The sequence below is a fragment of the Neurospora tetrasperma genome, assembly GCF_000213175.1.
Source record: "Neurospora tetrasperma FGSC 2508 unplaced genomic scaffold NEUTE1scaffold_6, whole genome shotgun sequence".
In the NCBI taxonomy this organism is placed as follows: domain Eukaryota; kingdom Fungi; phylum Ascomycota; class Sordariomycetes; order Sordariales; family Sordariaceae; genus Neurospora; species Neurospora tetrasperma.
In genome coordinates, this window is record NW_009799104.1 from 3496349 (window position 1) to 3508732 (window position 12384).

At 36.9% G+C, this 12384-nt stretch overlaps 1 protein-coding gene across 1 annotated transcript; it reads left to right on the top strand.

Moving 5' to 3' along the window:
• Positions 1-383: 383 nt before the first annotated feature.
• Positions 384-620, top strand: NEUTE1DRAFT_104251 (uncharacterized protein; the record flags this gene model as incomplete). The annotated part of the gene is made up of 1 exon (XM_009856439.1): positions 384-620. The coding sequence occupies one exon, from the start codon at positions 384-386 to the stop codon at positions 618-620; it is 237 nt and encodes a 78-aa protein (XP_009854741.1).
• Between the last annotated feature and the right edge of the window lie 11764 nt (positions 621-12384).

Below are 12384 nucleotides of genomic sequence, written 5' to 3' on the forward strand. Positions count from 1 at the left end.
GTCGATGGAGCCATACCACGCCAAGACCAGCACCCCTAACGCAGATCACCGGGGGGAATCGCTTCCGAGCATGCATACCCCTGATTCACGACAGCCCCAGAATTATGTCAAAAACAACGTCAAATTTCCCATTTCAGGCCATAAAGACATTTCCAACCTCTTTCGCAATGTATACCCGTGCTCTCCTTTTTCCCAAACCGTTAGCCACAACTTCCCACGTTCCATACAATTGCATAAAGTCAGTCATTACCAAATCCCCGGTTTTTCCTCCAACAGACCGACTCCATCATCACCAAGTGCCAACCATAGACGCAAGACTATATTAAAGCCAAACCCAACGCTTACCACACAGCACTGTAAAATACCCTTGAGCCTCTCCAAAAATGAGCAACATCTTCTTCTGGCTACCCATGGAAGACCAGGCCAAAGTTTACGCTATGATGTGGCCCGGGAACTGGAAGAAGAAAAAGAAGGAGAAGAAGAATTCCTCCTCATCGGCGTCCCAGAGCAAGGACGCATCTGGCTCTGGACAAAAGAAGAAGGCGAGTAGTAGTAGTAGCGGCAGCAAGGATGGAAAGATGGAGACTGAGGTCGAGACGGTGGAGTACAAGGATACGTAGGTAGTGGTGAGAAGTGAAGGGCTGATGGAATTGGAAAGTGATGTATAATCGGAAGGTGCAAAAATGTTGGGTTGTGCAGAGTCATAGGCGCGGTAATTTGAAGGGAAATGCCATGGTTCAGTTGGTTTGGTAGAGAGAAAAAAAGGGAAAGGTCGTGTTGGGAAGGTATGTCTTGTTTATGGTGGACATTGAATGTTCGTTGTGACTGCTGTGAGAGCGACCGCACGTGCTAGGGGGTTAATAAGTCGAGAGTTCTGTCCAAGATCTCAACAAACAAAATTGGTCCAGTGGTCGAGCGGTGGGTTGCGCAAAGGGCGTAACTCGCGGGGCTACAGGCGGGACGGTGGAGCGAGGACGACTCCCTGGTACGGACGCCTCGGACAGGCCTGGAAACAGGCCTGGAATTGGTAGTGCTGGGTTCCGTAGCCTGTAGTAGTGCTGTAGCTGGCGCCTTCCGGCTGTGTCAAATAGGGCTCTTCTACTCCCTTCCAGTTTGCAGTCACGTCCCGAGTTCGATTCCTGGTCCTCAATTCTTTTTTTTTTTCTTTTTAGCTCTTTCTACACGTTTTTCTGCCGGTCACCCGATGGGGAAGGAGGCGGCTAGATTAATAGTTATTAAACCCACCCAATTCTGTCTGTCTTCCTTCTCTCCAACGGAACGGGTACTCCTCTTCTCACCTTGTGTGATTCGAATATTAGTTCCGTCTGTCTATTTGTCTTCTGGTAACTTGACAGTGGCTTTATTCCGAGCTACGTAGCGATGCGAGAAGAGATTCTTGAACGTGCCGGTCGTGACCGAATACTTCTTCGTTTTGCACTATCTGTTCAAGAAGACCTCTCTTCCATGCTGTGTGTCCTTCGTTGCGACAGAAATAGCACCTTACAACAATGACTAGCGCTCAAAACAAAGCTTCTTTACAACGCCTTCAAGCTTTCACATCGCCAACATCAACCAAGATCCCACTTCAGCTAGCCGCCTTCATGGAGATTGTCTGACTCGGGACTGTAGCCTTGCGGTGGCAGAATGCCATAGGTTCGGTGCCATGACAATTGACATGTGGTGCTGGGACACCGTGTCGGTACTTGTCATTGTCACAAGGTAAATCCTTAGACGTGACATGGTTGTCCTGGCCTATATAGTAATGCATTCCAATGTTCGTTGGCAAGCGAACATCGTCCTTCCTTTTGGAAAGGTTTGGCTCGGCGGTCAAATGCATTACCGCCCCGTCACATCTTGAACCCAGTAGTTAAACTCGCGCGATGGGAAGGTCTCGAAATATCAACTGTATAGCGCAGCTGGGCTTATACGTAGAGTTGGTGATAAGGATTATAATAGTGCGCACGGGAAAGTTACATTCAGGGACAAATTGAAGTCGACGCCGACCGACGAGTGAATGGTTCTCACTATCCACAAGTGCACTCGGGAACGATGCCTCCTCGGGATCGGTAAGCTGAGTGTTAATAAAATGTCAATTGCAGACATATCACCATATAAGATAGCGACATGCGGGTCTTCTGAGGGAGCTAATAGACCGCAAGTTCAGACTGGGTATTCAACACATCCAACGGACCGGTGGTCGAGCGGCGTGGTGCGTAGGTTGCGTATCTACGTGGGGCTACAGTGGGCCTACTAAGCTGGGACAAAGCACCTATAGGAAAAATGGACATAGGTTCGTGGGGCACTGTAGTAGTGCTGTAGCTGGCGCCTTCCGGCTGCGCAAAGTAGGGCTCTTCTACTCCCTTCCAGTTTGCAGTCACGTCCCGAGTTTGACTCCCGGTTCCCCACTCTTTTTTTGCCCCTTTTTACTTGAGTATAAGTGAGTTAACTTCTTATTGTCGCTATTTCCCATAATGTTATGACCTTAGAGAGTTCCCGGTTGGCCTCTGCGACTCGCTATATGACACAGGAGGTTGCACTAGTGTTGTATTACAAGGTTTGCTCAACTGTGACAATCGCCATATAAGCGTGCATCCAATGTTCTGTCTAGTGAATAGAACATTTTTCAATCTTTTGGTGGTTAGGCGATCTGGCATCGTATGCCCTTTGCGCTTTGACATGTTGGAAGCTTTCTAGTGGAATAGAACAATAGGGGTACAAAATAGGAAAATGCAGCCGTTCCCGCTGCGGCTAGGATCTCCATTTCTTCGCTTTGAGAGCTTTGTCATTCAGCCCTTCTAAAGTTAACTACGTGTCCCAAAGATTCAATGGAGATTTTCCAAAGCTTTCTCTGCCGAGGCGCGTTTGAGCACCTCCCTGAAGTAACCGGCGCGCACTGCAGGACATGGGAATTCAAGTACAGCACAAAGCACCTTATCATCCTTGCCGACAGAAAACGCTCCCTCATCCTTCTACTCCAAAATATTTATCCTACTTAACTCAAGGCCTCATACCTTTCGATTCTAATTCAATAATTAAATCCCATTCTTTTTCTCTTTTTCAAACATTACAGCACGACACGGAACCTAGCATTTAGTGTTGTCGATCCTGCGCAGCTTTATGGCCCCTGATGATCCGCTTTTGCACCATCTAACATCTGTAAAGAGAGCTGGAATAAAGCCTTTTCGTACCGACTTTTATCAATCCTTCCTTCCTTTGTATAATATTTGGTATGTCCTTCAAATCCTATGTTATCCCTACATCCCAGTTGATATCGTGGCAGGAGAGCTGATAAGGTTGACGTTGCCAACTCCCTCCGAAGGCATGTCGCTGTCTTATATACCTAGTAGGTATGTTAAGACCTTCTTAATGAGCGAGTCCGGACTCTAGGTCCATGACAGGTATCGACACGGTACGTGGATTGGAATCTTAAATTCGAAAATGTAGCGCTGATACCGTGCTTCTTCTTCAACTGTGCTATAGCCTTCTCGGAGACAGCGACAATGTTGCCCTGCTGGAAGCGAGAAGCTAAGCGGTCCAGGAACTCCTGTCCCGTGGGCTAGTCCCAGGCGGCCGAGTAATAGGAAATTTGTCTAAGATCTTTCTGATGCTTGGAGAAATAGTGTGCGAGTACTCGGGCTTCACCACCCAGGTAGCCCATCACATGCAGAAAGGAGCTTGGTCTTTTTTCGTCCGTGAAGTTGTGGCTGTCGTCGTCGATCAAGATCGGGAAGGGGAATAACATAGAAAAAGATAGAAGAAGAATATAAAGAGCAAAAAAAAGAGTTGAGGACCGGGAATCGAAATCGGGACGTGACTGCAAACTGGAAGGGAGTAGAAGAGCCCTACTTTGCGCAGCCGGAAGGCGCCAGCCACAGCACTACCACAGCGCCCTGTGAACGCTATCTCGGCAGGACTTGGGGGTGTTTGGAGAAGATGCCCGCTGTCAAAGATAGGTGCTGTGTGACGAACCGTTACGAGCACAAGAGTATATCGCTGGGATGGACAACGGTAGTAGTAGCTGAAAGGTACTGATCGATTGTAGAAGCTATTGCTTGCTGAAGAGCTATGATAACGAAGGCCGGGAGGCCTTCTTATATACTGGCTTTCAGCCGGTCCCGTGGTTCCGTTATTTCGGGACCTCGGGTCCGTCCCGTGGTCCCGTTATCCCGGGACCCCGGGACCCTCCTGATTGGTTAATCTATTTAAGCTTGTTGGTTGGATCGTAATACGATGCCCCTCTTTTGTGGCTTTATCCTCAACGCTACAATATAACCTTATAATACTACTTATCCGAATCTAGTGCTTGGGTGCCAACGAGTTGTATTGGTAGCTACCTTAATGCCTACCGTACCCTTCGTCTCCCTTTCTTCCCGGCTCATCCTTCTTATTAATTGTATTACCCTAATTTGTAAGTAAACCTTTCCTTCCTTTTTTTATCGTTATTACGTTATTACCTATTATGCCTGTATCGTACGTTGTTTCGAATCGTTCTTCCTAGAAGAGGGTATTTATTAATGCGTTGGCTCGCTATATTAAATAGTTTAATAGAGCTTCTATAATACTATATTCTAATTATTATTAATATAACCGGTCTTATATTGTAGATCGTTCGAAGTCTTTATTGTATAATAAATATATTCGTCGTAAAATAGCGTACGACGTATCGGTCGATCCAGATTCACGTTATAGGTTACTTCCTTTTGTATTTTTGTAAAATAGCGACTAATAGAGAGATTTTTAGTAGATAAGGAGATAGAGGAAGCGAAGAGATTGGAGGATAAAGAAGAGCGGTTAATATAAGAAATTACAATTTTCTAGAATTGTTTGCTTTATATTCGGGAGTAGAAGTGCTATTTATTTCGCCGTTAGAAGGAATATTTCAATCGAGGGATAGTAAATTTAGAGGAGGAGATATTTAGAGGTATTTCTGCCGATAAGCCTTCTTCTTCTATTATTCCCGAACTTATTAAGGAGCTTAATTGGTTGAAGGAATTAAATATGATAATTTTGGAGTCTTTAGAACGTTTAGCGGCTTCGGCCGATTAGGAAACCGTCGGTAGAAATTTATAATCTTATTTTTAAAATTAAGGAGGTTCTCAATTAATTCCTATATATTATTTTCGTAGCTATAGCCTTACTATTTAATTAAATATTCTATCTTCCTATTATTATTGACCTTTGAATCTAATATAGCTTTTATAATGAATTTATTACTATTATTCTATATTCGTACGTTTTTATCGATTTTAATATTCTTCGATGTTGGTTTTAGTAGCGAAATATAAAATGTAGACTATTATCGTATTCCTTTGGGAAGTTTAAGCTTATAATTGTTAGTATTGACCTTTTCTAAGATTTTAAAAGGTCCTAATTTCTTATAGTTAAATTTGTTATTTGGTTGTTTGGTTTTAATATTTCAGCGAAGAAAGTAAACTTTATCTCCCTTCTTAAAGATTGGCGCTAATAATTTTATACGGTTGTAATACCGGTTTATACGGTTTTTGACGAAGATTAATTCGTTTTTGAGAATTTAGTATATTTCAATTAGATGCTCAATTTCAATATAAATTCGCAGTACGATTAATTTTGAGTTTCAACCTTATTTAGAATTTATTTTGTAGTTGTAATTCGTAAAGAAGGGTATAATTTTTATTATTTCTATCTTCGAACTATTATAAAATATTTACGCCGTTAGTAGTAGTTCGGTCTAATTATTTTACTTATAATTAATATATACCCCAAAGTATATTTTTAGAATTAAATTTATTCATTCTATTTATCCGTCCGTCCTTATATAGTACGTAGTAAATATTTTATATTTAATTCCTAATTTATTTATAAATACTTATTAGTATTTTAATGAGAAGAGTTTATTTCTATCAGTAATTAACTCTTTCAGCCATTTATAGTTAGAAGTAATATGCTTTATAAATATATATTTTAATTACTCCGTATTAGTATCTTCTTTAAACGGGAGGAAGTATAGGAACTTTATAAATTGGCTAATAATAATTAATATATTATTGTACTCGATTCCTATAATTAAATTGCGTAATATAGGTAGTTTTATAATAAAGTCTATAGTTACTAACTATTAGGGTGCTTCCGATATTAGGAGTAGTTCGAGTAAGTTGTACAGTTTGTATCGGTTGGCTTTAGTCTTATAGTAAGTTTTATATTTTTATAGTACCTCCGTAATAATATTTTTTATCCCTAAGAACCCGAATAATTACTATATTTTAGCGAGGGTGCGAATAATTCCTATATACCCTTCTTCTTCGGATAATTTATAGATATTTTATATTAATTCTTTTTATAAAGGGGGAGGTATTTATAATCTACTTTTATATAGTTAAGGTATTATAGAGGTAAATAGATGTAATTTGATTTCTTTATTATTAATTTCGTATTATCCTTCGGTAATTCGCTAAATCTAATCGTCCGGGTCCGCTCTAATTATATTATAGATATTAGCCTTATTATTTATAATTTATTCTTATAGGGGTTAATATTATAGTAACCTATTTATATTAGTTTAGAATAAGGTAGGGGAGGTAATAGGTTCGTTCTTTATTTTAAGGTCCTCCCTTCTACTAAATACATTAGCTCTTACGTTTTCGGAGCCCTTATAGTAATAAATATTAAAATTAAATTGTAATAAGAATTTTAATTACCAGGTTTATTGTTAATTAAATTCCTTTGTAATTATAAAGTATATTAAATTCTTATAGTCTAAATAGACCTTAATTTTGTATTTTATTCTATTAAACTATAGTTTCTATTCTTTGAAAGCCTAAATTATAAATGTAAATTCTTTATTATAGATTAGATAATTAAATTCGGGTCTTCAGAACGCTTTGGAATAAAACGCAATAGGATATAGCCTTCCTTATTTATTATATTGCCCGAATTGTCTTCTTATAGCCTAATTGAATACGTTTATTTCAATTTTAAACTCTTTATTTAAATTTAGGAGTACAAGGATAGAATTGTTTAGGATTATTTATTTTAAGGTTTTAAAAGCTTTATTATATTCCTAGGACTATATAAAATCGGTATCCTTCTTAGTTAGGTTATTGAGTAGTTTAATTATACTTCCGAATCCTTTAATAAAGTATTTATAAAAATCAATAAATCCTAAAAACCTTCGTATACTAATTACCAATATAAATACTAGCTATTCAGTAACATCTTTAATTTTAGTTAAGTCTATACAGATTTGCCCGGGTAAAATACCTTTTAGGGCGGCGAGGACTTTATATACGTACTTCTAATATTGTTCTTCGTTTTTAGAGAATATAATAATATTATTAATATATACTATTACGAATTTGCTTATAAATTATTTGAATATAGCATCGATTTGTAATTAGAAAGAAGTAGGTACGTTTATTAGTTTTTAGAGTATAATACAGTACTTGTAATATCCTAAGGGCGTTCTAAATATAGTTTTCTATTCTTTTCCTTTCTTTATACGGATTTAAGAAAAGGCTAATATTAAATCAAACTTTGAAAAGATAGTAGCCTTTCCTAATTAATCTCGTATTTCTTAGATTAATAATAGAAGGTATCGATTTTTAATAGTATTATTATTAAAATAACGGTAGTTAATAATAAAATGTAATTTTCCGTCCTTCTTTGGTATAAAGAGTATAGGAGAGCTATAAGGTAATTAGGATTCCCAAATGTATCCCAATTTTAACCTTTCGTCGATATATTCCTTAAACGCCTTTATTTAAATAATATTCAACTAATAAATCTTCTAATACTTAGGTTTAGCGCCTTTTTTTAAAGGTATTTTATAGTCTTATAGGCTATATTCTAGTAAAGAATATTCCAACGAACCTTAAAAAATTCTATATTTCTAGTACTATATAGGAACGTTTTTGAATTTATTATTTTTACTAAGAGATAATTCGGGAGGTAGTATTTCTTCCTTAGCATTATTTATAAATATAATTATCCTTAATAGTTCGGGTAGCGTAGTTTCGTATAATAAAAGGTATTAATCCTTTCTATTAATAATTAAGATTTCTATATTAGGAGCCTCTGGTATTGCCTTCTTTCTATTTCTAATTTGGTTAGTGTTCTAATTAATATTTAGATTGTATTTTCTAAGCTAGAGTCTTCCTAATATAGTATTATATTTATTAATAAGAGTAATATTAAAGACTATTTCTTATTTGTTTCTATTTATTATAATTTTTAGCGGAGTTATTTCCCGTAGTATTTAACCCTACTAATAGTTGGGGCTCTTCCCTTCGAATATATATATTCTATATAGTCTTTTCTTATAGATTTATAAAATTTTCTAATCGTTTATAATTTGGGGTGTAATAAGGTTAATCGATAACCCTAAATCGATTATAGCTATTGCGGTTCCCTTAAACGGTTAAATCTAATCTATTTAGACTTAGTAAATCGAATTGTTATTTCAATTTACTTCGAGAATTTATAGCGGGTTAATTATTTAGTCTTCTCGCAAGGAGTTATTACTATTTCCCTACCTTTTACGTCCTTTGCGAATGTAGTATTTCTTTAGGGGCTTAGAGCCGCCGACTGCCTTATTAGCGCTAAAAAATGCTATTACAGTTTCCTCTTTCCTAATAATTAGGTATAGCGGACGGTAGTACCCTTTTTCCTTTAAAACTTATTTAGAGTATTATTACTGAGCTTTATCGGTTATATAAATAATATAATTAATTTAGTAATAATTTTAATATCAAATATATAAAGATTCTATATATCCCTATAAGTACTCTTCCTTAATATAAATTTTATAAAGTAACCTCCCTTCTTCCTATCCTAGGTACAGGTATCCTATAGATTTATAGAGTTCTTATAGTACATTTCTTTAATAGGAATAGGGATATTATTTTCCTAAATACGTTAGGGGAAATAATTGTATTCTATTTTATATAATAAGTATTATAAGTAAATATTGTATAAGTATTAAATTTAAACAATTTTCCCGTATAAAGGATAGTCTAGGTAGATTTGTAGGTAATCCCCAACTTGCAATTCCTAGGGTTAATCGTAAATAGTATAAATATTTGCATTAAAAGTAATTATTCCGATTAATTAGAGTATTTATTTTAGGGGGTAGGTTTTAACGAATTCGTCTTCGCTAAAGGGCTCTATATAGTACTCGGTTTAGAACTGTCGGTTGTACCTTTTCTTTAAACCGAACTTATAAATTTATTTAGTATCCCTTACGATTTTTTTCTTAAGTCCTTAGAATAATATTTAAATAAATATAATAAGTTCTTTTAATCGTTTATTGGACTTATAGAGGGAATCTTCATAGGTCCCCCTATTCTATTAGTAAATATTATAGTATTATTAATTATACGCGGTCTTTTAAATTTCGAATTCTTTAGTTCTAGAAGCTTTGTAATTATTAAAGCGCCTTAGATCGTTGAGTTTTTATTAGAGCCTTTCGGTACAATCTATATATTCAGTAGTATTTATATCCGAATTGGATTTTATAGTATTGGATAAGTCTATATAAATAGTAAGTTTATTACATTTAATAATACTAAATAGCTATTCTTCTTCAACGATAGGGGTAAGTAGGGCGTACGATTAATTATCAAAAATAAGCGGAGTGTAAATATAGGATTGAATATTAGAGATAAAGGGAGTAGCCTCTTTAGAGAGGTTTTCTTTTTTATTTTCGAAATTTTAATACTCCCGCTCGAATTATTCGTACTAATTATATTCTTTAAAAGTTATATAATTATTAATAGACCCATTATTATAATTTATTATATAAATAGTATAAAGAGGCTCGTTATTACTTATAGTAGCAATAAGGGTAGTAGCGAAATTGTAATTGATTTCAATATTATTAACATTTTTACCCTTACCCTTACTAATTAAATTAGTAGAATAAATAGGGACGGGCTTCTATCCATTAGACTAATAATTATTATTTCATTTATTGCCTCTATTTTAATAGTCTTTGGCGAAGTATCCGGGCTTATTATATTTAAAATATTTCTTATCTTTGCCGGGATTTCCGATAGGCTTGCGTTAATTACAATTACAATTGTCAATTACATTTATATTTATAGGGCTAGCGTATATACTATACGTAGTACTACAACTATAATTATTATAATTATTACTATTATATTAATATTTATACTTAATATTAGCGCGGGGGTAATTATTACCTAATCTTTTCTTACATTTACGTTCGAAAAGACGATTATTAATAATAATGGCCTTATTTATATACTCATCGAAGGTTCCAATTTTACAATCGATTTTAATAAATTTATTTTTAACATTACTCTTTAAATTTCAGTAAAATTAGTATTTAAGACCTTTGTTATTTTAATTAATACGGAATACGAATTATTTAAATTCGGTTACGTAGGAAGCGGCCGATTTAATTTAGCAGAATTCGTTTAACTTAATCTTAGTTTAATAGATTTTATTAGTAAGACTAAAGACTTAATTAATAGCGCCCTCGAAATAATCGAAATCGTTGAAGATTTAAATAGTCTTAAGATATATATTGGGCTATTTGTGTCTAAGATAATTAGTTTGAGTAGATTAGAACTACTTAAAAGTTTTGCCGGTTAAGAAGGATATAGTATATAAAACTATTTAAATAGGGTCCTAAATATTAGAGAACTTTAAGTTAGTACGAATTTGAATAAGGAACCCTTAGAGGTCTTCCTTTTTAGTACCGTTAAATTTGGGAGGCGGGTTGAATTTAATTTTAGGGAGGGGGTCGTTATAAATTACATAATCGGATAAGACCCTTGCATTCAATTTATTAATAATTTCGCAAAGCTTTACTATAGTAGTAATTTTAGTAATAGCGGGGATGAAGGTAGCTAGCTTCTTACTTTAAGTATCGAAGCGGCGTATAGTTTCTTCAGCCTTTTTAATACGAAGTTTAGCGGCCGTAATCTTACGACTATCATTATTTTTAATACTAATTATAGAGTCCGTTCCGGGACCGGGGTTTCTAATTGCAGTGCCCGGGAGTCCAGTTCCAATAGGTCCTCCGGAGGGTTGTTTAACGGGATTTTTAAATATAATAGTAGAAGGTTAAAGTAGTTTTAAGGAAATTTAGTAAATTAGTAAGGAAACTTATTTAGGTATAGTAGCAAATCTTAGAATACTAGTGTGCAAAATAAAGAATAAGCAACGTATAACGAACCGTTACGAATATAAGAGTATATCGCTAGGATGGACAATAGTAGTAATAACCGAAAGGTACTAATCGATTGTAGAAGCTATTGCTTGCTGAAGAGCTATAATAACGAAGGCCGGGAGGCCTTCTTATATACTAGCTTTCAGCCGGTCCCGTAGTTCCGTTATCTCGGAACCTCGGGTCCGTCCCGTAGTCCCGTTATCCCGGGACCCCGGGACCCTCCTGATTGGTCAATCTATCTAAGCTTGTTGGTTGGATCGTAACATGCTGATCCCAGCTTGACCCAGGCCCACTGTAGCCCCACGCAATGCGCAACCTACGCACTACGCCGCTCGACCACCGGTCCATTTGAATTTGTTGACTGTTTGCTCTGAATTTGTTATTTATAAACCACTCTCCCTTGAGGTGCATCTGAACGTGCCACGTTGTGCCCGGGCAGCCATCGAGACTTTGTCTCTCACAACAACGAAGTACCGTCTCTAATCGCATTTGTTGAACGTCGGTGGTCACTTGAAGCTGGCTTCTAAAGCTGGGGACGGATAGCCCTTTTACGACCTACGAATCGCCCGGAGACTATTTGTTGTGAACCTCCGGGATCATGGCAGACAAGCATGGAGGTTAGAGCTGAAGATGAAGATCCACCTCGTACGTAAAGGTGGCAGAGAAACGTGTGCTAACATGATGTGAATAACAAACATGTATGTATGCAGACAGAGAACCAGAGAGATCTTCAAGACTACCTAACCATTCTTTGCTCGAAGTCAACTATTCAAATAATTCAAGGTGGAATATCATCATATGTGGACATGAACTTCATCCCATCTTTTGACAGTTGAACTTTCCGACCATCCACCTTCTTTCCCATGGGCCGCGCGTAACTTTCCTTACGAACTTACACAAGATACACTTGCCCCGCAATCATTCGAATCTCCGGTCGCGAAAATTTGGTTTCATGGTCCTAACATTCGAAGGGGCTACCAAGCAAGCGTACAAGACTTTGAACACCCTACTACACTCTAACCTCATCGGTGGCAGCGCAGTACCGTGGTTAGCTTACAAACGACGCGTTTCCAGTGCCTTCCATGCATGCGCCTGGCCGCCCCCCTGGCTCACGATGGCTAGCAAAAGGCAAGCAATGGGGCAGCCCGAGAACGAATGTCAAGACGCCGCAAAACGAGCGAGACGATCCGGTCAGTACCTCGAACATGAAG